The 25,538-nt window shown below is 42.2% G+C and overlaps 1 protein-coding gene across 1 annotated transcript in view; it reads right to left on the bottom strand.

The window, feature by feature from the left end:
* Window positions 1-81: 81 nt before the first annotated feature.
* Window positions 82-25,538, bottom strand: part of LOC102811398 (dynamin-1-like) — a gene marked incomplete at its 3' end in the record, with an annotated part of 40,336 nt that continues 14,879 nt past the window's right edge. The window contains exons 4-6 of the mRNA XM_006867667.1: window positions 3,262-3,436; window positions 643-857; window positions 82-285 (exon numbers count right to left, since the gene is read on the bottom strand). Of these exons, the coding sequence (XP_006867729.1) occupies window positions 82-285; window positions 643-857; window positions 3,262-3,436 (594 nt within the window). The remainder of the gene's footprint in view (window positions 286-642; window positions 858-3,261; window positions 3,437-25,538) is intronic.

Below are 25,538 nucleotides of genomic sequence, written 5' to 3' on the forward strand. Positions count from 1 at the left end.
GGCTGCCCTTCTCCACCGCCCGCCCCCTCACAGCCAAGTCTAGCCTGGCGGCCTCCCTCGCGGTGCTCAGCCCCAACTCACCTGGGGATCCAGGGCGGGACGCGGTTGGGGCGTGAGAGAACCTGGGGGTAGGGCCGAATGGGTCAGGGGAACCCCCCAGCCTGGAGGGCACGGAGGAGCCCCCCCCCCCCCATAGTCCAGACCCAGCAGGGCCCCGCGATCCTGGCTGGGGGCATGGTGGGGACGAGGCGCTGTGACTTGGGGCTGGATGTGGGCAACTTGCCCCTAATAGAGACCAAGATACAAGCAGAGACAGGATGAGTAGCTCCGGAATGGCCACGCTCAGCACGCAAGCTCCTCCCTGACAGGACGACAGTTCTTTCTGGAGCTTAAGGCCTGCCTTCAGCAACGTTAACGCCAGAGCCCTGCCCCTCCCAGCAGCCAGTGCTCCACAGCAAGCCCCACACCGCATCAAGCCCCTCCCCAGTCTAAGCTCCGCCCCTTGCTCTAGGTGGGAGCCACCCTGGTGAAGCAAATGCTCCACTGCCTGGTCCAGGCCCTCCTCCAGCGGGCCCTGGGATGGGGGCTTTGGGGTCTTGGGGACCGGCCTTGGTACCTGCGTCTGGTCTATATGCTCTGCACCTGCAGCCAGGAGTCGTCCACAGGCTGGGGCATGGGCGTCCTGACAGTGGTCGTGTTGATGTCGCCCAGGATGCACAGAGCCTCCTTCAGTGCTTGGTACATGCACAACATCTCCTCATGGAGCTGCTCCTGCTTGGTGGATTCTTCCATTAGTGTGTCTGGTCCCCACAGGAGTACAGGCTGGCTAGTAGCTCCCAGAAGATGAACTCCTTCATCTGTGGGCAGGCGAAAAAGGGAGGGAGCTGAGAACTTGAGCCTGTGTTCCCTTGGGACTGTGCACTGACCTGAGAGTCTGGATGGGATTTGGCATTTCACCATGGCCTGAATTTAGAGTTTCCTCTAAATTCCTTTTTTCAGAAGAAAACTCTAAGAACCGCGAGGAAAAGTGACCTCTCCCAGGTACAGATCTGGGAAGAGACTCAGGACCTATCATGACACCAGGACACCTGCGTACTCAGTTTTTTGAGCCTTGTTTTTCTCATCTGTAAAATGGGTTATACTCTCCATTGAGTTTTACTCTTCACTGGACCAAAAGAAAAAAAAGATCAGCACTTAAACAGTTCTGAACCCTTGAGAAATGAGAGTAACAAGTTTTCCAGGTATCAGCCGAGGCTCTCAGACATTCATAGAGAGATACTGAACATTTTGGTTTTTATTCCACAGGCTCTTTTGCTCATTATTCAAATATATGTTGAGCCCCACTCTATGCTAGGTGCTGTGTTATTATGCACATTATATGCACTTGATCCTCCACCCCGTGAAGCTGATGGTATTATTATACATATTTTGTTGTTGTTGTTGTTAAGTACTGCGGAGTAAGTTCCAACTCATAGTGACCCTGCACAGGCTGTAAATCTTTTCTGGAGCAGAAAGCCTCATCTTTCTCCTACGGAACTGCTGGTATACCAGCCGACCTTGAGGTAAGCAGCCTGATTCATAAACATTATGCTAACAGAGCTCCTTATTATATATATTTTTTACATAAGCCCAAATACAGACTTATAGAAGTTAGTTCATTTGCTCAAAATTGCACTGGGAATTCCTAGCAAAATCAGGTTTCAAATTCAGTCCTCATTTTCCTAGGGCCATACTTTTTACAGGTTGTGGTGGTGCTGTGATGGGTGTATTTCTAAGCTTGATCTGGGAGTTCTGAAAAGATGCAAGTTCTTGGCCCCTCCCAAGGTCTACTGAGTCAGAACTCCTAGGGTGGTGCCAGGATCATTTTAGCCAGTTCCCCATACTAAATGCACCATGAGGTTTGAGAATGCTGATATTGGTTGTGATATATGAAAATGTTTGTGATATAAGATGAGGGCATGGGAGCTCCTGGAATCTGGGACCAAACTAAAGAGAACTAGGAACCTGGGGCAAATCGGAAAAAGGGATTGTCCCAAAATTGTTTTCTCGCAGAATCCCTGATAGGACCAGTAGCCGACCACTACTTTTATCTTAGAGACCCCTCCCTTCCCTAGTGTACCCAGCATGGGTGGCCCACTGGCAGTACCCTTATGACTGCCAAGGATATGCAAGAGATGGAAGCCTTGAAAGTACAGATGCATATAATATGGGCATGCTGGGTCAAGAGGGAACTTTGGAGGGGGCCAGGGTGAAGAGATGTGTGAGGCTGTGTTGGCTGGGGGCTCCCTCCTCAGGGGCTGTGGCTAGATAAAGGGAACCATCAGGTTCTTACATATGAACTACAGTCTCCTCCCAGATCTTGCTTACAGAGCTAAGCTAGGCTTATCCCACCTCACTGGTCCTGCAGCAATGGATCATGCCCTTCCTGATCAGAGCTTGTCACAGTGCCCTGGACCATGCTCACCTTCTTTACCTTTGCTTCAGGGCTCTTTATGATAATTTCCCCACCAGACCTGGTCCCAACCAGACCACTGAGATCTAGACCTGCATTGTCCAATGTGGTAGCCACCTGAAACTATAGGGAGCAATTGAGGTGTGGCTAGTGCAATTGAGGAACTGAATTTTTCAATTTAATTTTAATGTAAATTTCATGAATGAAACTCGATTTGATGATTGGAATCCTTCTTTAAAGTTTGGAACAGTTTGAGCATGTGAATCTATTTTTTTCAATTGTAAATTTCATTACATTTCTAAGTACTTGTAATGAAAATTTAATGATAGAATCAGATTTGTACAAAAAAAAAAGAATGTAAAAGATACCAATAATACTGATTTTATACTAATTCTGCATTGAAATGGTATTTTGGATATATTGACTTAAATGAAATACATTAACTACCACAATTAATTTTGTTTCTTTTGACTTTTTTTAAATGTGGCTACTAGGAAATGTTGAGTCTCAGTGTGGCACTGTGAGACAGGCACTGGATTGCTAACCATAAAGTCAGTAGTTCAAACCCACCAGCCAGCCACTCCTTGGAAACTCATACAGGCTTGCTATGATTTGAAATGGACTCAAAGGCACCTAACAACAACAACAACACTAGAAAATGTAAAACTACATATGAAGCTCACATTATATATCTATTGGACGGTTCTGGTCTAGACCATGCCTCCCTCCGAGATGTGGTCCCACAGGGCTAGCTGGCCAGTGCCACTCTCAGGCTAAGCTGGCTGTCTGCTTTGGTCCTATGAGAGCACCCCATCTCCCAGGCAGTGGGCCACACACGTGGTTGATCATGAGGTGCATGATGGTCTTATTGACAAAGGCCATGTATGAGTCCACCAGATTCCGGATCGTCTCCACCTGCCGCTCTAGCTGTGGGTCCATGGAGTGCATGAAGCTGTCTGAACCATTCTCTTCGGTCTCACTGGCCTGCCATTGGGAACAGAAGGACATTGCTGCTGTCACTGTGTCAAGTCATCTCATTGGGGGTCTTCCTCTTTTTCTCTGACCCTTTACTTTATCAGGCAGGATGTCCTTCTCCATGGACTGGTCCCTTCTGATAATCTGTCCAAAGTATGAGAGATGAAGTCTCATCATCTTTGCTTCTTAGGAGCATTCTGGATGTACTTCTTCTGACAGACTCCTTAGATTGGATTGAATAATATCTTAAGGGGAGTTACCTGGAGATCAAGAGTTCAAGGCAAGGCATTGCAAGTGACTTTATGCACACTCAGTTTATGAATAACATTTATTTCACTAAAGGAAGGAATGGGGATGGCTGTACTAAGAAGCAAGAGGTCACCTTCTGGAGAGTGTGGTGAGAGAGAGACTTCGGGGTGTGAGAATGAGGATTTGGAGCAGGAGGGTTTACCAGGCTGCCTTTCCAGCTGGGAATCATGAGCACATGATCAGGTTCAGGAATATGATGGGGTAGAATGTGCCAGCCCAGAGAGCTACCAATGGCAGGTGGGAGTGGCTGGGAGATCCCAACAAGCCAAAGAGAACTCTGGCTGTGTCGTTAAGACATCCTCCCAAAGCCCAAGCATCCAAACCCATATCCCGAAACCAACCAGTCTCCTCCCTTCTTCCTCATCTTAGTAAATGACATCAACATTGATTTGGTTAATCATGTGAAAATCTAGGAGTTACTTTTGTTCTGTTTTCTTTTAACTTTGTTTTTAATAGGTTTGGATTTCTCAATCAATTCTCATAAAAGTAGCCTCTCATGCCTTATACTTATTTTCTGTTTGTTTTTGTTTTTACTATATTGTAACATATGAGGGGCTTCAAAAAGTTCAAGGGAAAATGGAATGAAAATATAAGTAATTTTTGTTTGAAACCCCTTCATACTTATGAGAAAGCATGTCAATGTATACAACTCAATGGCTTACTCTAAACAGACCTGAGTAACAGTGTTAACTAGCATGCCAGGAATCCCTCCCACCCCTATGATCTTCTATTCAGTAGCCCTTCTCTCCATGGATAACCTCCTGACTTCAAACATCATTTTGCCTGTTTTTGAACTTGATACAAATGGAATGGAACCCCACAGCATGGACTCAAGTCTGAGTTCTTGGGTTTAATGTGCTTGTAAAACCCACCATGTGCTTGCCTGTAACCTTGCTTTCCCATTTTCATTGCTTCATCATATTCCATTGCACACACTTGTTGTTAAGTGTCGTCGAGTCAGTTGCAACTCAGAATGACCCTGTATAGGTTTCTAAGGAGCAGCTGGTGAGTTTTAACCTTGCAGTCCAAACTGACTTGCAATCCAGTGCTTATCCTACAGCGCCCTACCAGGACTCCTATCACGTAGATAGTCTAGCACTTATTTACCTGTTTTACTTACAGACATTTGGTTTCCTTCAGTTGCAGGTGGTTATGAATAAATCTGTGAGCATTGTGGCATTTGCCTTGTGGTGAACGTGTTAGTGCTTGCAAGCAGAGGACTAGATGTGGGTTCAGCTTTAGTAAATTCCACCAGTTCTCCAGAAGTGAGTGTGTCACGGCTTCTCTAGGAGTTTTCTTTACCATTTATTGTTGGGGTGTTTGTCGTCCACATCCAATCCAGCAGTAAATCCTCCAAAACAAATCCTGAGCCTGTCCACTTCTCTGACACCCCAGTCCTGGCCACCACCATCTCTTTCTGCCTACAGCAACAGGCTCCCCACTGGTAACTCTGCTGCTTCACCAAGACCACTTCAACCCATTCCATGCAGGCATCCCAATGGATCATTTAAATATGGGCTTCAATTTACTCCATGCCCTTGTTTAAAATCTTCCTTCTGCCACTTCAAAATGTAATGGAAACACCTCGCCCTGTTAATTCACTCATCTCTTCTATAAGTATAACAAGCCTCTTTAAAGCTTAGAGGCTTAAAACCACTGCCCCCATTTATTTGCTTATAATTCTGTAGTCAGGGCAAGGCCCAGTGGGGATCTCTGTTGCACACAGTGTTGCTCGGGCAGCTCTTGGATGGGCTTGGATGTCCACAGGACATAGATGTGCATGGTAACATTACATTGCTGGTAGGTATCTCAGTTGGTGTGGTCACAACAGTTTGGGGCTGACTGGACCTCTCTCTCTCTCTGATCATTCATGCTCTAGGGAACATCCTCCCTACCTCATTTTCTTGTATCATATCTCCCCGTGATGGTTCAGAGCTCCAAGTAGCTGTTTAAACAAGGATTCTTCCTGGCCCTTTAAGGCCTACACCTGGAACTGGCACCATGTCACTTTTGCTGCATTCTATTGGGCAAAGTAAGCCACATGGCCAGGTCAGATTCAAGAAGGGAAACAGACAGCAGAGGAACAGAGATCCAGGTGGTGGGAAGGTCAAGTAGATTACAGGATAAAATAGACTGTCTTAAATGGAGGGAAGAGTTAATGGATTATAAGGTAACCACAACAATGGGGTTGGGGTGGGGGGGTTAGTTCAGGTGTTGGGATGGGCAATACAAGAAGGGGGAGGAGGCAGAAGAACAAGGTAGATAGGGGAACACTGAGACAGGTTTGCATGTCCTAAGTGGGACAGAGGTAAATAGTGATGCATGCTCAACCTTGAAACAACAGTGCTCTGTGATACAGGGATCTAGGCATAGCTTGAAGAGGGAAAATAATATTAAAATGCTTGACTTTCTTATGAATATTGGTTTCCCTTGCCTGCAGAGTATAGGACCTTAGGTGGAATCCTGAGCCACATTCACAACCTTCTGAGGTGGGACATCCCCACTAGCACAGACAAGCAGACCAACGTGGAACAGCTAGAGTGACAGAAGATACATCTTTAAAAAAAGATCATCAGGAAAAACCCAAAACAAAAATGGCAGTATGGCTGACAACTACAAGAATAAGTAAGATGTTTGCCAGGAAGCCATCAAGGCAAGCAATCAAGTTCTTTCAGGACAAACTCCCCTCTGAGACTGAAACTCAAAGGGAATACACAAACAGGCATGTCAGCTTGCTGGTGACCACATTGGTTTACTGGTGAGTGGAAGAGGGGGAAAGGCAGCAATGAAGAAATAGGCTGAGTTCAACCACAGTCCATTGACTCCTGTTGACCTGGAGATGAGAGAGTGAAGATGAAGGGCTGGTTGGTCTAAAGTGTGGTGAGACCTGAGGACATTTGAGCCCATGGACAAGGACATAGCCACAGAGGACTAGAGCTGAAAATGAAGCATCCAGCTGATATGAAGTGAGGGGAGATGCACAAGAACACCCAAACATGCAGATAGTAGCCATTTGACCTAGCCTCAATGACTTGATAATCAGAACTCAACTCAACTAGAGGAACATTACAAAAAAAAAAAAGAAGAGAAACAGATTGCCTGATGAGGGGAGGAGCAACAGTGTGCCTAGAAGGATGGGAGATAGGACTTGCTGATGACCATCTCTGTAGATATGTACCACACCTGGGTTCAAATTTTTCTCTTTGTACTTCCCTCTTTTATTATTATTTTTTTTTACTATATTGTAACATATGACGGACTTCATGCCTTCTTTCAGTTCCTTAAAAACATCAATCTCATCCCTGCTTTGACTTGGCACTGGCTGTTCCCTCTGATTGACAAATTCTCCCCTTTGAGTTTTGGTCTATCTGGATCCTTCTTGTCATGTAGCGCTCAGTTCAAAGGCCAATTCATCAGGGAGATCGTCTCTGATCTCCCAACCAAAAGGAGTACCCAGTTCTCACCTTCCCTTGAGATTTATTTTGTTATTGAGCCCCTCTCACTATAGGAGTCCAGGTGTGGCACTGTAGGAAAATCCCTAAACAGGGTCGCTATAAGTAGGAACCCACTCAGTGGCACACAACAACAACAGCATCTGATATTTTGTATATGTGTGTGCCTGTGCATTTGTTTTGGGACTAGACAGTTAAACTGAAGTGGCTCTTTTCATAGACCTGAACCTGAACCGCATAAAGTTCATATTCTTATCATCAGCCACTAGGGGGCAATAGCATGCTGGGGAGAGAATTTAGACCCTTAAAAGAGTTTTGTTTTTCCACATGTGCCCAGACTCAATTGGGAGTCCTGGTGTGGCGCTGCTGCTTAATGAGCTGGACTTCAGTGTGAACAGCAAGGTTGGCCGTTCAAACTCACCAGTTGCTTCTTGGAAACCCTACACAGGGTCGCTATGAGTCAGAACTGACTCCACGACATTTAACAACAACAACAGGCTGGACTACTAACTATAAGGTTGGTGGTTCAAACCCACCTGCAGCTCCTCGGGACCGACTTGATGGCACTTAACAACAGCAACATAAACTTCAAGAGGAGTTCGGATGAGACACTATAGAGTAAGCCCTAGACTGCTAACTGTAAGGTTAGCAGTTTAAGCAGACTCGCACTCCTTGGAAACACTATACAGGGTTGCTATGAGTCAGGACTGACTTGATGCCACTTAACAGCAACAACGGATTTCAAGAAAGGAGTCCTGATGGGGCCGCTAAGCCAAAAGGTAGATGGTTGGAACCCACCAGCTGCTATGTGGGAGACAGACCCGGTGATGTATTCCTGTAAAGACTGTTGTTGTTGGTAAATGCCATTAAGTTGGTTCTGACTCACAGCATCGCTGTGTGGGGTTTCTGAGGAGTGGCTAATGGGTTTGAACCTTGTGGTTAGCAGTCCAGTGTTTATCCCACAGCGCCACATTTGAAAAGATTATCGTTCAAAACTTTGTAACATTGTTGTTAAGTGCTGTCAAGTTGGTTTCGACCCATAGCCACACTGTATAGGGTTTCTGAGGAGCGACTGGTGAGCTTGAACTGCCGACTTGGTGGTTCAAACCGACTTTAACCCACAGCACCACACCAGGACTCAATTTCTAACTTGTTAGGGCCATATAAAAATCTGTAAAGTAATAATACTAAACATGCATGTTAAGTGCCGTTGTGTGGGTTCCGACCCATCGCGACCCTGTATGGGGTTTCCAAGGAGTGACTGGTGAGCTTGAACTGCCGACCTTGCAGTTCAAACGGCTTTGCAGTCTGGCGCATTAATCTACAGTGCCACACCAGGACTCCAAATTAGTAGCATGCATTCTATTCATACCATGATCATTAATTTTGATTTGTTGAGATTAATTTCCATTTTTCTATGCGTAGTGCTGTAGGATAAACACTGGACCACAAGATCAGTTTGAACCGCAAGGTCGGCAGTTCATACTCACCAGCTGCTTCCTGGTAACCCTATGAAGAGTTGCTCTGAGTCGGAATCAACTCAATGGCACTTAACAACAACAGCAACAACATTTTACTGTAAAGAACATAAATGGACTACTAAAATGTGTCTATTCCTGGTGTGGCACTGTAGGATTAGCACTGGACTGTAAACCACAAGGTTGGCAGTTCAAACCCACCAGCTGCTCCTTGGAAACCCTATACAGTGTCACTATGAATCAGAGCCAACTTGATAGCACTTAACAACAACCACCACCACCAGTTACCCACTTTGCCTCAACACTAGAATCAGCTATTTTACCAAAGACTTACAGCTCTTTGTAATGGGGAATAATATCAAAGACCAATATCCATGTGTTACACATGCCCATTGTTGTTGGTGTGTCTGTGTTGCCGGCCTTTTCAGCAGTCAAAACTAGGAAATATATGCATGGACAGTATAGTTTGTTAATATTGTGTCAACATATTGGTTCCAACTCATAGTGACCTTATGGATGGAACACTGCCTGGGCCTGTGTCAGTGTTTCTTGTTTGAGCTCATTGTTGAAGCCACTGTGTCAATCCATCTTGTTGAGGGTCTTCCACTCTTTTACTGACCCTCTGCCAAGTATGATGTTCTTCTCCAGGGACTGATTCCTCCTGATAACATGTCCAAAGTGCCTAAGACCAACTCTCACCATCAGCACTTCTAAGGAGCATTCTGATGGTACTTCTTCCAAGACAGATTTGTTCATTCTTCTGGCAGCCCATGGTACTTTCAATATTTTTCACCAACACCACAGTTCCAATGCATTGATTCTACTGCAGTCTCCCTTGTTCATTTACATGCATATGAGGTAATTGAGTATGCCATCCATGGCTTGGGTCAAATGGCTCAGTTGATATACAAATTCTGCATGAGTACAATGAAGTGTTCTGGAATACCCATTCTTTGCAATATTATCCATAGTTTGTTCTGATCCACACAGCCAAATGCCTTTGCATAATCAACAAACCACAATTAAACATCTTCTGTTATTCTCTGCTTTCAGTCAAGTCCATCTTGGGTCAGCAATGATACATCACTCATTCCACTTCCTCTTCTGAATCGGGTTTGAATTTCTGGCAGCTCCCTCTATGTACAAAAACAGTTGTCAAGTTGGTTCTGACTTAGAGTGACCCTATATAGGGTTTCTGAGGACTTTGAGCCACCAACCTTGCAGTTAGTGATCCAGTGCTTATACTACAGTGCAACACCAGGACTCCACAAATAGTTGTTGTTAAGTGCCTTCTAGTCAGTTCCAACTCATAGCAGCCCTGTAAAGGGTTTCCAAGGAGTGGCTGGTGAATTTGAATCGCCGAACTTGTGGTTCAAACCAACTTTGCGGTCTAGTGCTTTATCCTGCAGTCCCACACCAAGACTCCCCAAATAATAGTATAAGACTTTCATATACAATCAACACACTTGATCAGTTAGACAGATACAGAACACTCCAATCAATAATAGCACAATATACATTCTTCAGTGCACATGGAAAAGTCTCCAGAATAGACCATATGTTAGGTTACAAAATAAACCTCAATACAGTTGAAAACATCAAAATATTACAAAGAATTTTCTCAGATCACAACGCTATAAAATTAGAAATCAACAAGAAGATGAAAGAAATTAAATACATGGAAATTGAAAAGCACTTGCTTTAAAACTACTGGGTAATAAAAGAAATTAAAAATGAACATTTTAAACTTTGAATCAAACCAGAATATACAAAAATACAATATACCAAAACTTTTGGGACACTGCAGAAGCAGTGCTGAAAGAGCAATTTATACCAATACACACACACATCAAAAAAGAACCAAAATCAGCACCTTAACTCCCCAAAGAGAAGAACATGCTCAGCATTTCTTAAGCTGAAAGAACTGAAGAAAAAAATGCAAGCGTCTATGGAAAAAAAATTATAATCCTGTTTATTATATTCGGGTAACTTTTTTATTTCCTGAAGTAAAGACTTTATGATCTCTCTCTTTTTCTTTGGTTACTTCCTGAAGTGAGTAAAGAATTTATGGTCACTTTCTTTTTATTTAAACCACTTCCTGGAGTAAGGAATTTATGCTAACTTTCTTTTTCCTTAAACTATTTCCTGGAGCAAAGACTGACCCTTCTCTTCTTTTCCTAAAGTAGGAATGTGCGCCTTAAAAATTTGAACTAGCCAACCGGGTAAGGGAATAGATTGTGCCGTCAAAACCCTAGCCAATAGGGTGAGACACAGCCTTGAGACTCACGTCAGGGATTAAAAACCCGAGTGGACTGCCCACTTGGTGTGCTCGCTAGCCTGTTCGTGTATGTACAGCTATGCGCAAGCACCCTCTTGCAGGAGTAAATTTTACTTTGCCAAGGTAATTTAGACTCACCGAGTGTCTTTTATGCGACATCAGGATTCATTTCTAACAGCCTCTACTTTCAATACTAAAGGATTCTATCAGCAAAATATTGAATGATGCAGAAAGCATAAAAAGAAGATGGAAGGAATATACAGTTACTGTACCAAAAAGAACTGGTAGATGTTCAACCATTTCAAGAAGTAGCACTTGATTAAGAGTCAATGGTACCCCCAACGAGAGGGATTGGCCAAGTGGCAGCATCGATGGACTCAAGCGTGGCAACAATAGTGAGACTGGCCCAGGATCAGGCAGTGTTTCGTTCTGCTGTGCATAAGGTCTCTATGGGTCAGAACTGACTCAATGGCTCCTAACAACAACAACAACAACAACCAGACTAAGGAACTCTGGTAGCATAGTGGTTACGAATCAGGTTGCGAAACTCAAGGTCATCAGCTCAAAACTACCGGCTGTTCCGTGGGTTAAACATGAGGTTTTCTGATCCCGTAAAGATTTACAGGCTGGATAACCCTGTATAGGGTCGCTATGAGTCCAATCCAACTCCACGGCACAGAACCACCACCACCAACAACCAGACTAAATATATTACTGAGATAATTTGTCTGTAGGCACCTGATGATTACAGAGCCAAGTTTAAAACACATTTGCTTAAAATTAACTGGTGTATGTATGAACTGGAGAAGAAAAGAAAAAAAATAAAGAGTCAATGGTGCTGAAGGAAGAAGTCCAAGGTACACTGAACACATTGGCAGGGAAGAAGGCCTTGGGAATTGATGAAACACAAATTTAATCTATCAACAAACTGATCCAACACTGGAGGCACTCACTCATCTATGCCAAGAAAGTTGGAAGATAGTCAATTCATTGGAAGAGACCCATGTTTGTGCCTGATACAAGAGAGGTGACTCACCACAATGCAAAAATCATCAGACAATATCATAAATATCACATACAAGTGAAATTTTGCTAAAGATAATTCAAAAATGGCTACAGCAATCCATGGATGAAGAGCTAACTGATTCAAGCTGTAGTCAAACGAGAATGTGAATGAGGGATCTCATTGCTGATGTCAGATGGGTTTTGGCTGAAAGCAGAGAATACAAGGAAAATATTTACCTATGCTTTATTGACTATGCAAAGGCTTTTCTGTAATGATTTGTTGTTGTTGTTAAATGCCTTGGAGTCATTTCCAACTCACAGTAACCCTGTATAGGGTTTCTGAGACTTTAAACCTTTGCGGGAGCAGAAAGCCTCATCCTTGTCCTGTGGAGTGGCTGGCAGGTTTGAACCTGTGGTTTGTAGTCTAGTGTTTATCATATGGCGTCACCACACTCCCTCAGTAATTTACAGTCTTGGAAACTCAATATAGTTTGCTATGAATCGGAACCAACTTGGTGGCACACAACCACAACACCACCCAAGCTCAGAAGGCAGGAAGATCTAGGAAAGAAGGTCAGATGGAACTGGGAGGAACTGGGAACAATACTGTTACATTGTAGGGATTGCAATCAATGGGTATGAATTGTTGAATGGAAAACCAATTTGCTTTGTAAACTTTCACCCAAGGAAAAGTTAAAAAAAAAAAAAAAAAAAAGAAAGAAATATAAAAATAGACCTTTTCGTTTTAATGGTGTCCTGGTGTGGCCAGGGTTTATCCCTATAGGATCAGCTTGGACCACAAGGCCGGTGGTTCAAATTCACCAGCCACTCCTCAGAAACCCTATACGGGGTCACTATGAGTCAGAACTGACTCCATGGTACTTAACAACAACAACATTTGGCAATGTGAAATTTAAATGTTTTCCTTCCTTTATTATAAGGTGAACGCATATGCCAGCTGCTTCTCTTTCTAGGTAAAGAAAAATTTATCTCGGAGCAGAGTTTTGCTCTGGGTGGAGACACTAGGCACAAGTCAGGGTGCCTTCTTAGGTATAGTGAGTAGAAACACTTAAGTGAGTAAAATAATCTCCATTACCTAATGTGCTTGTTTGAATAGGCAACAAAGGTCTTCATACAGTATCTCCAGTGAAAACAAGGTTTTAGATTCCGCTTTATAAATTGAACACTCTAAACAAATAATCTTCCTCCTCACTGTTCCATCAGTGATCATGCTGCTAACCCCCAAAAAGCCAAACCAGTTACCAATGAGTCGATTCTAGCTCATGGTGACCCCAAGCGTTGCAGAGCAGAAATGTGCTCTATACCATTCTCATAGCTGTGACCTTTAGAAGCAAATTGCCAGGTCTTTCTTCCAAGGCTCCTTCCTATAGGTGGTTCACACTACCAACCCTTCAGTTAGTAGCCAAGTGCTTAATCATTTGTGCCACCCTGTGACTCAATCAGGCTGGTAAGATAGGGCTAAATTAGTGCCATAGTCTTTTTTGGAGGTGGTGCTGTATGATAAGCATTTGATTTCTAACTATAAGGTTGTCAGTTTGAACCCACCAGCCACTTTGTGTGAGAAAGATGAGGCTTTCTGCTCTTGCAAAGATCTACAACCTAGGAAGCCCTACAAAGGGTCACTATTAATCAGAACCAACTCGGTGGCACTTAACAACAACAACCTCATGTTTTAAAACCCTTGAAGCTTAGTTCAGTGTAATACATTTTTTGTTGTCTTCCTTTTACCTTCCTGTCTTTCCCTCTCAGATGCTTTAATTAATGTCACCTTATGCCTCAGATGACATGATGTACATCCCTCTTCTCTATTTTCAGACATGACAGTAATTAGATGATTTACTTTGTTATTTTGCTCTAGTAAGAGGTCCCAGCAGTTATCTTTGAATTGACCCATTTCCCCTTTAATAATCATCTCTTGATAAGAAATAACACAAATTTAGAATTGTTGTTGTTGTTGTTGTTGTCAGGTGCCATCGAGTTGGAACCGACTCATAGCGGCCCCATGCACAGCAGAACAAAACAATGTCCGATCCTGGGCCAACCTCACTACTGCTGCCACACTTGAGTCCATCAATGATGCCACCTGGCTGATCCATCTCGTTGGGGGTCTTCCTCTTTTTCTCTGACCCTCCACCCTACCCAGCATGACATCCTTCTCCAACTATTGTTCCCTCCGGACAATATGTCCAAAGTAGGAGAGACGAATCTTAGCCATCCTGGCCTCCAAGTAGCACTCTGGCTGCACGTCTTCCAAAACAGATCTATTGGTTCTTTTGGCAGTCCATGGCACTTTCAGTATTCTCCTCCAACACCACAACTCAAAGGCATCAATTCTTCTACGATCCTCCTTATTCACTGTCCAGCTTTCGCATCTATATGAGGCTATTGAAAACACAATGGCCTGGGTCAGGCGCACCCTAGTCCTCAAGCTGACATCTCTGCTCTTCAATACTTTAAAAAGTTCTTGTGCAGCAGATTTGCCCAGTGCAGTACGTCGTCTGATCTCTTGACTGCTACTTCCACGAGTGTTGATAGTTGATCCAAGAAGAATGAAGTCCTTGACAACTTCAATCTTTTCTCCATTGATAAGAATGTTGTTTATTGGTCCAGTGGTGAGGATTTTTGTTTTCTTGACATTGAGACATAATCCATACTGAAGGCTGTGCTCTTTAATCTTCATAAGTAAATGTTTCAAGTCCTCTTCACTTTCAGCGATCAAGGTTGTATCATCTGCATATCGCAGGTTGTTAATGAGTCTTCCTCCAATCCTGATGCCATGTTTTTCTTCATAGAACCCAGCTTCTCATATTATTTGCTCAGCATACAGGTTGAATAAGTATGGTGAAAGAATACAACCCTGTCTCACACCTTTCCCAATTTTAAAACATTCAGTGTTCCCATGTTCTGTTCGAACAACTGCTTCTTGGTCTAGGTACAGCTTTCTTAGAAGTACAATTAAGTGTTCTGGAATACTCATACTTCTCAATGTTGTCCATAGCTTGTCATGATCCACACAATCGAAAGCCTTTGCGTAGTCAATAAAGCACAGGTAAACATCCTTCTGATATTCTCTGCTTTCAGCCAAGATCCATCGGACATCAGCAATGATATCTCTCGTTCCACGGCCTCTTCTGAATCCAGCTTGAACCTCTGGAAGTTCTCTGTCAATGTATGATTGCAGCCGTTTCTGTATTACCTTTAGCAAAACTTTGCTCGCTTGAGATATCAAAGAGATTGTCCGATGATGTCCGCATTCCATTGGGTCACCTCTCTTTGGAATGGACATAAACATTGATCTCTTCCAATCAGTCAGCCAGACAGTTGTCTTCCAAATTTCTAATTCAGAATTTGTATGCCTATTTTCATCAGGCAATTGTGTCATTGAAGCATTGATTGTCCCACAGTAATTCTGAAGATTATTACATTTCTAGTCTCTCAGAATCCTGATTAGATTACATACTCTTTTAATGAAACTGCATGCGTATCTGCCATCCCTAATCTTATTTTTCTTTTTCATGTGATTTAGGCTTAATATTATTACCCTTCTAGAGACAGATACAAATGAAAGGAAGATTAGAGACAAAATCAGCATAAAAGGTTCTCAGTTCCATGCTGTATTAAATTTCGGGGTAATATATCACAAGTAGGAAAAGTAACAGCAATATAATGCAACTAAATGAGAGGCTTGAATATCCACTATTGAGTAGGATTGAGCTCAAAGGTTTCATTTTCTGTAGTTAAATCACATAGGACATTTCAAGACCTGTCTTGAAGTACAGTGCTGTCTGTGTTAAGATAAATATCCATACGCTACAAGGAAGACGAGTTAATGTTATTATTATTCAAATTTATACACCAACAACTAAAGCCAGTGATAATGAAATTAAAGGATTTTACCAACGTCTTCACTCTGAAATTGATCAAGATGCATTGTTAGTTACTGGTGATTGGAATGACAAAGTTGGAAACAAAAAGGAAGGATCCATAGTTGACCAATAATGGCCTTGGTGATAGAAGTGATGCTGGAGATTGCATGATAGAATTTTGCAAGACCTATTAGCGTAGTGGTTATGAATCGGGCTGTGAACCTTAAGGTCAGCGGTTCAAAATACCAGCCGCTCCGCGGGAGAAAGATGAGGCTTTCTACTCCCGTAAGGATTTACACCCTCGGAAACCCTGTACAGGGTCGCTATGGGTCAGAACCAACTCGAAGGCACTTAACAACAACATGACTTCTTCATTGAAAATATATTTTTGAAAAAATGTAAACAGTGGTTATACACATGGACCTCACTAGATGGAATACATAAGAATCAAATTGACTACATCTGTGGGAAGAGATGGAGAAGTACAATAACATCAGCTGAAACTAGGCACCTATTATGAAATAGACCACAAATTGATCATATGCAAGTTCAAGCTGAAGCTGAAGAAAATTGAACCAAAATATGAATGTATCTCACCTGAATTTACAATCATCTCAAGAACAGATTTAGTGTATTAAACACTAATGACCAAAGACTAGAAGAGTTGTGGGATGCTATCAAGAACATCACACATGAAAAAAGCAAAAGGTTATTTAAAAGGCAGGAAAGAAAGAAAAGACCAAAATGGATGTCAGAAGAGACTCTGAAGTTGAGAAGTTAAAGCAACTAGAAGAAATGAGGAAGTAAAAGAGCTGAACAGAAAATTTCAAAGGACAAAGTAAAGTATTATAATGAAATGTATAAACGATTCAGAATACAGTTGGACAGATGTTTCTCTCTAGCTCTCAGCTTCTCAGTCATGTGGCCAACAGCTGTCAAATGCCAGCACACTTCCTGCCTCAGGCACTCAGCTTTCTCAGTCCCTGGGCTAGGAAGCCCACTGCTCTGTCAGCAATCTCCTGCCTCTGCCACCTCTTTTGCTGCCATTTCCCTGTCATCGCCTCTTGCTGTCTGTCACCATCTTCAGTATCACAGGTGGGCCTCCTGGATGGAGGAGGTTCAGTGCAGGATCTCAGGTCCAAAGGAGGCATTCCACTCCCGGCTTTTCTTCCTTTTTTTTTTTTGAAAAAAAAGCTTTTATTGTGAATTGAGTGATAGTCTACTTGGCAGGACATCAGTTTTGTACTCAAGCAATCACAACTTGTTTCATTGTAATGAGTACAATCCCTTTTGATGTACACAGAAACACACATGAATATATAATCAGTTAAACAACCAAAGGGGACATTTTGCAAACTAGCCCCCTGCCTGTCAGCACACAGCCTTTCTCTTTTCATGAGTCTAGAGTCCTTAGATGCTCTATCTCTTCATGCCATCTTCTCTACCTCTGTCACTGGGGTCCCTGATTCTCTGGTTAGGATCCCATGTTCTACTTATGCTCTTCCCTCTTTGTTCCCTTTATGTCACAAAACTTCTACCTTTACATTTGTGATAATTGAGATTAGTCATTATAACAATTTGTTGTTAGGTGCCACTGAGTTGGTATCGACTCATAGTGACCTTATGCACAATAGAACGAAACACTACCCGAATCTGGGCCAACCTCACAATTGTTGCCATGTTTGAGTCCATTGATGCTGCCACTTTCCCAATCCATCTCACTGGGCGTCTTCCTCTTTTTCTCTGACCCTCCACCTTACCAAATATGATATCCTTCTCCAGCGACTGGTTCCTCCTGACAATATGTCCGAAGTATAAGAGACAAAGTTTGGCCATCCTGGCCTCCAAGGAGCACTCTGGTTGCACTTCTTCCAACACAGGTCTATTGGTTCTTTTGGCAGCCCATGATACTTTCAATATTCTCTTCCAACACCATAACTCAAAAGCATCGATTCTTCTACGATCTTCCTTATTCACTGTCCAGCTTTTGCATGCATATGAGGTTATTGAAAATATCATGGCTTGGGTCAGGAACACCTTAGTCCTTAAGCTGACATCTTTGCTCTTCAACACCTTAAAAAGGTCTTGTCCTATCCCCATCTCCTTTCACATTACCTATCTAGACAAAAGGAAAGGAAACCATTCAGTGGGGATTCTACCTATCCGCACTCACTCTGAAACTAAACTTCCTCATGAAAACTTGTAAGCCAGTCATTTCATGTCTTTATTGCTCCACCACCACCACCACCCCGCCCCATTTTAGGTAGCCAATGTCTGAGTTGTCTGTCCCTATCCTAGCTGCATACTGAGGGGATGTGTTTAATGCTTGATTTGAAGACTCCTTCCCTCTCAGTTGGTATTTTGAGCTACTACATACATAAGCAAAGGTCAAATTCATCAAAGTGTAGCAATTTACACTTGCTTCCTATATCAAATTTCTTTATCTTCCTCTAGTCGAGTTTTGATCACCAAGCCATCCAAGTTAGATCAAATGGGTACTAGCTGTAAACTTGAGCATTCTTGCGCACTTCCCCCTACTTCATATAAACTGGACAGTTTACTCTCAGCTCTAGCCCCCAGTGGCTAGATCAGTGTCCATGAGCTCAGTGGTTCCCAAGTCTCCCCAAACTTTGGACCAACCAGCCCTTCCTCTTCTCTCTCTCATCTCAATGTCGACAAGAGTCTATGGAATATGGTCAAGCTCAGCCCATGTCTTTGTTACTGCCTTTCCCCCACTTCCACTCACAAGTACACCAATGCAGTCACCAGTGAGCTTATAAACCTGCTCATGTGTTCCCTTTAGTTTTCAGCTTAGAAGGGGGTTTGTCCTGAGTGACTTGATGGCTTGCCTTGATGGTTCCCAGGTGAAGAGCTTGTTTGTTCTTGTAATAGCTAGACAGTCTCTCTCTCTCTCTCTCTCTCTCTCTCTTTTTTTTTTTTTTTTTTTCTCTTTACCTGCTGATCTTTCTTTCAAGAAATATCTTCTTTTCCTCTAGCCACTCTGGGTTGGTCTGCATGTCCTTTCGATGGGAATGTCCTACCTTAGAAGGTTCTGTATGGGGTTCAGGATTCCATCCAAGGCCCTATACTCTTCATTAAGGCTCCACAAGAAGCCTATTTCACTGGGAAAGTTCTAGAATTCCTTTTAGGTATTCCAATCTGTTATAAGCTAAAACTGGGTTTGCAAGCTTTCTGTAATCATATTTCTGATATTCCTTTCTATCCCACTCAAGTGTCTATTTTACATTAGCAGGCAGGGGAAACCAATATCCATAATACAATCTATGACCTTAATGTAATTTCCCCTCTTTAACCCATTCAGATTATGTCCGGTTGTTCCAAGGTTGAACATACATCTCTATTTACCTCTGTCCCATTTAGCCCATGCAAACCTTCCTACATGTTCTCCTATCTTCCTTGTTCTTCCATTCCTTTCCCCCTTCCCCTGGCTCATCTTTCTTGATGGTAGTGAGATCCTCCATTTCTGCCTCAGGGATGGCTAATTTTAAGCCTAGCAGGGTGACAAAACTATCCAGATAAAGTGTATGGAACCCTAATGGGTGAACAGGCAACACTAACCAATTCCCTCATTAGAGTTCCGTACACCTTATTTGGATACGCTACCCCTCAAGTGAGACTCGGACAATGAACAGACCATAGACTAATTTTTGCATTTGAATTATGATGTTGGAGAAAAATATTGACAATACCATAGACTGCCAGGAGAACAAACAAATCTGTCTTGGAAGCAGTACAGCCAGAATGCTTCTTAAAAATTAGGATAGAGAGACTCTGTCTCTTGTTCTTTGAACACTTTGTCAAGAGGGATCAGTCGCTGGATAAGGACGTCTGCATGGTAAAGTAGAGGATCAGCAAAAAAGAGGAAGACCCTTAATGAGGTGGATTGACACAGTGGCAGCAACAATGGGCTTCAGTGTAATAATTGTCGGGTTGGTGCAGGACCCGACAGTGCTTTGTTCTGTTGTGCATAGCGTCACTCTGAATTGGAACTAACTGCATGGCACCTAACAACAACAACCCCACAAGGGTCCCATGTACCTTATTTACATTATTAGCAAGCTACCCCATTCCCTTGATGGGGACATAAGCACCATATTTACACATCCCTCCCCAGTTATATGGTAGAAGTTACAAAGACAATGACTGGTGTTGTTGTGTGCTTTTGAGTCAGTTCCAACTCAAAGAGCCCCCGAGGACCAGCTGGTGGTTTGAACTGTCACCTTTTGTTCTTATTCTGTAGGACCCCTTTATTGACCTTATCACCTGGCTGTTTGGTTTTCTGGCTTCCTAATAGAGTTGGCCAATGAGACGCATCAGCAGATATGTATTGTTGTTAGTTGCCATCTGACTCATAGGGACCCAATGCACAACAGAATGTAACCCTGCCCAGTCCTGTGCCATCCTCACAATTGTTATGCTGCCATCATGTCAATTCATCTCACTGGGGGTCCTCCTCTATTTCTTGTAATTTATCCATATGTGGCACTGCAGGATAATGCATTGGACCACAATGTTGGTTTGAACTACAAGGTTGGCAGTGTCCTTGTGAGCATGATGTCCTTCTCCAATGTCTGGTCCCTCCTAACAACATGTCCAGAGTATGAGAGATGAAGTTTCACCATCTTCACTTCTATGAACATTCTGGCTGTACTTCTTCCAAGACAGATTTGTTTGTTTTTCTGACAGTCCATGGTACTTTCAATGCTCTTTGCCAACACCATAATCCAAATGTATTGTTTCTTCTATGGTCTTTATTCACTGTCCAACTTTCATATGCACATGAGACTATTGAAAATACCCATAGCGACCCTGAATAGGGTTTCCAAGCAGCATCTGGAGAGCTTGAACCAGTGACCTTGTGGTTCAAACCGACTTTGCAGTCCAGCACATTAGCTCACAGCACCACACCATGACTCTGTGTGTGTGTGTGTGTGTGTGTGTGTGTGTGTGTATATATATATATATATATATATATATATATAGCGTAGTGGTTACGAATCGGGCTGCGAACCTTAAGGTCAGCAGTTCGAAACTACCAGCCGCTCCGCGGGAGAAAGATGAGGCTTTCTACTCCCGTAAGGATTTACACCCTCGGAAACCCTGTACAGGGTCGCTCTGGGTCGGAACCGACTCGACGGCACTTAACAACAACAACAACATATATATATATACTTTTGCTAATTGAACAATGTTTAAACGTTTTGCTTATCACATTTTGTTTATCCATTCATCCATTGATGGACATGTAAGTTGTTTTCACTTTTTGGCTATTGTGAATTGTGCTTCAGTGAACATTAGAATACAAGGTTCTGTGTGCTAAAATCCCTTCAATCTCTACAATTAAATATTTCATTTGTTTCCTAAAAGGACCCTGACTGACATAGGGAGTGAGTCCTTTCTTTTTCATTTCCTCAATGAGTTTGTATAAGATTAGAATTATTTGTAGCACTTTCCTCCAAAGTCATCTGGGATTTGGTTTAAGAGACTACTTTAAACCACTAATTCAATATCTTCATTTCTCCTCAAGACAACTTTCATAAATTGCATTTTTTCCTTGTAATTTACCTGTACTTGAATTTTTTTCTTGTAATTTATCCATATTGTGGCACTGCAGCATAATGCATTGGACCACAATGTTGGTTTGAACCACAAGGTTGGCAGTTCAAACTCACCAGCCGCTCCTCAAAAACCCTATGCATGGTCACTATGAGTCAGAGCCAACTAGATAGCACTTAACAACAACAGTTTTGTATTGTTTGTTTACCCTCTGCAGCAGATATGATCATGTTGTTGCTCTATTCTGAGTATACAAACACTTGGCTGCTAACTCTAAAAGTTGACAGTTTCAAGTCCACCCAGAGGTGTCTTGGAAGAAAGGCCTGGTGATCTACTTCCAAAATCTCAGCCATTGAAAACCCCATGGAACACAGGTCTCCTCTAATACACATTGTTTTTGTTAAGTACTGTCGAGTCGGTTCCGACCCATAGCGACCCTATATAGAATCAGCCATTGAAAATCCATGGAGCTCTACTCTGACAAACAGAGTAGCCATAAATTAGAATCAACTTGATGGCAACTGGTTTGCTTTTTGTTTGTTCATTTTATTCCTGAAGTTACCTATTTGTGCTTTTCTAGGCCTGGTGTGGCGCTGTGGGCTAATGAGTCAGACTGCAAAGTCATTTGAATTGCAAGGTTGGTGGTTCAAGCTCACCAGCTGCTCCTTGGAAACCCTATACAGATACAGGGTCATTATGGGTCAGAATGACCCGATGGCACTTAACAACAACAAGAGTTTCAAAATCCATTCTCTATTCTATGTTTCGTATTTCATTACTTTCTGCTCTTACTGTAGTTCCTTTCTCTACAGTATATTGGCTCATTCTACTTTTTTTTTTTTTTTTTTCTAAGTTCTTGAGTTGGTTGTTTAACACACGAACCTTTTTTTGTATGTGTGTGGATTGGAGGAAAGTTTACAGAGCAAGTTCATTTCCATTCAACAATGTCTGCATATTTCCTTTTGTGACATATCTGCAATCCCCTTAATGTAATAGCACTCGTCCCATTTCCTCCCTGCACTTCCCCCTTTCCCATTCAGCCTTCTTCCTTGTCCCTTCCTGCTGCCTGAGCTTTGTTTAGAGGCAAATGTTGCCCATTTGTGCTCATGTGGTTGGCTATTCTGGGGAGTGTGTTTCTCACAGGTAGTACTGGAGTGATTTCAGTACCAGATTTGAGAAGTGTCCAAGAGCCATAGTCTGAGGTCCACCATCCTCTATTAGACCAGTTAGTCTAGTCTCATCTACTAACGCATTCATCTTAACATGACATCCTATCATCTCTGCTGCACTCTGTTCACTGGAGGCAAGTCATGATTCCCATCAGGCTTAAAGGGAGAAGATTCCATGCAGATGTAAATACCAGGAGTTGAGAATCATTGAGAGCCCTCTTTGTGATTACCCACTGTAATCATTAGTGGCTGGTGATCATTAGATGAAAGCTTGATGGGGAGCTTGACAAATATCAAAGGCATCAGGCTGTTACCACTTGAATCCACGAATCAATTACTAAAATGTGTCACTAAAAGATAGACAATCAGCTATGTTGTGCTTCCTGACGTGATGCAATATAGAGTACACAGCACTGCCTCATAAAATATCCTTTCCAAAAGAATTGAGTCTGAATCGAATCAAGTCTTTAGCAAGCATTCAATTGACATGAAATACCGGTGATAAAAGAGTCTATGGGTGGTGTCAAGAGTTACTCAATTTTTACACAAATAACTCAGAATTCTATATTTGTTTGCTAACCACACAACCTCCATACAAGGTATTTTACTCAGCACACTGTGCTAATTGCACAAAGTATCTTGAAGGCAGGGTACAGTTGGCAAATAAATATACAATTTGCAGATTATTTGTATAAAAATATGGTAACGCTCTACTAGTAACTGACAAGTTGGCAGTTCAAACCCACCCAGGGGTGCCTCGGAAGAAAGACCTGGTGATTTGTTTCTGAAAGGTCACAACCATGAAGTTCCTATAGAGCAGCCCTACTGTGCAACACACAGAGGTTGCCAAGAGTTGGAATCAACTTGATGGCAACTGGTGTTTTATTGATATGAAATCATAGAGGAAGAAGTTAAATGACATAATGTTGTCATTAAGTGCCATCAAGTTGGTTCCAACTCATAGCAACCCTGTAGAGAGTTTCCAAGTATCAACTGGTGGGTTTTAACCACCAACCTTGTGGCTAGCAGTCCAGGTTATATTCTACAATACCACACTAGGACTCCATACAAATTTACAACATAGAGCCTTCTACAACACAACAAATTTCTCCAGTAAGTCAAATGCGTGAAAAATGAGGAACTGCTCTACATTCAAAGAATCTTAAAGACCTAATAACCAAATGTAATCTTTAGATTTTGCTTGAATCTGAATTTCAACAAATCAGCAGGGAAAAGTTTAGAAACAACAAGAGAACTTTGATATGGATAAATAAATGACACTAGGAATTATGAATTTTTTGTTATAATCTTGGAATTGTGGTTGCAAAAGAAAATGTCTATATTTTTCTGAAATAAACACTAAAGCATTTAAAAGTTACATCTAAGACGTAAGATTTAGGATTTGCTTTAGAATACTTTGGCAGACAGAGCAGACACAAGCAAAATTTTAATAACTGTTGATTCTGATGATGAGTATATATGCATGCCCATTATTTAATTCTGCTTATTTTTATGAGGATCGGAACATTTTATAATTAAAAATAGAACCATTTATAACCATCACTGCTATTTATTATCAAACTTTTCATCACCCCAAATAGAACCCTCCTGATTCCCCCCCCCCCTCTTTCGCAAGATAGGTACTCTTCTATCTTCTTTTGTTTCTATGTCCATTCTGGACATGTCGTATAAATGGATCACTCAATGTTTGTCTTTTTGTGTCTGTCTTATTTCACTCAGCATGCTTTCCTGGTTTACCCATGCCACAGCATGCATCAGGACTCCATTACTTTTTCTGGCTAAGTAGTATTCCATTATATGTGTGAGGGTGAGTCAAAAATTATCCACACTCTGATTATATTAAGATGCCCATCATGTCCATGGCTAATGACAACATTGAGCATGCATGTGAAATAATTCTGTTGCATAGATGAGTGACTGTGGATTATGGGGCAAATCATTTGCAGATCAGTCAAGGCTCTGCCGATGAAATAATCCATGACAGACTTGGGTTTTGAAAAGTTTGTGCAAGATGGGGACTGAAACAACCCATGGAAGAGCATAAACAAAAGCATCTGGACGTCTGCAAACAATATTTGAACCCATACTCAAAGGACTCTGGGTGTGGTGCTGTGGGTTAATGCGCTGGAGTGCAAAGTCAGTTTCAAGCACAAGGTTGGCAAATTTAAGTTCATTAGATGCTCCTTGAAAACGCTATCCAGGGTTTGCTATGGGTTGGAACCAACTTGACGGCACTTAACAACAGCAACCCAAAGGAAATATCTTTTAAAAAATTGTTACTGGTGATGATACATGGATTTATCACTATGAGCCTGAGAGTAAACAGCAGCATATGGAATACAAACAGTCTTAATAGCCTACTAAGAAAAAATTCAAAAGTCAACCACCAGCTAGACAATTGATGCTTACAATTTTCTGAAATTCTCAAGGGCCAGTGCTGAAACACTATCAGGAAAAAGGTTCAACAATCAACGATGCTGAGATCTGAAGCCTATCCTTCAGATTAAATGCTATCCAAGGGCGTTGTGATCTTGTATGACAATGCACATCCACATCCCTCTGCCCACACTCCTGACATTGCAAAAACTTCCTTTTGAGGTGTTAGAGCATCCTCCCTATAGTCCTGCTCTTGCTCCATCAGACTTTCACCTGTTACGTCCCCTGAAAGCAGTCCTTTGAAGACAAAGATTCACCTCTGATGAAAAAAGAAAATAGTGGTACATTTGTGCCTTGCAGTTCAGCCTAAGACATTTTTTAATAAGGGAATATGAAAGCTTGTTAACAGATGGACAAACCCTATTGAAAAGCAAGGAGATTGTGTTGAAAATGATGTATTTGTCTTTTCTAAATGTTATTAAAAATGAATTCTACAGCCATAGTGTGGATAATTTTTGACTCACCCTCATATATATTACAGTTTGTTTATCCATTCATC

Source organism: Chrysochloris asiatica, unplaced genomic scaffold (assembly GCF_000296735.1).
Source record: "Chrysochloris asiatica unplaced genomic scaffold, ChrAsi1.0 scaffold00107, whole genome shotgun sequence".
Classification (NCBI taxonomy): Eukaryota; Metazoa; Chordata; class Mammalia; order Afrosoricida; family Chrysochloridae; genus Chrysochloris; species Chrysochloris asiatica.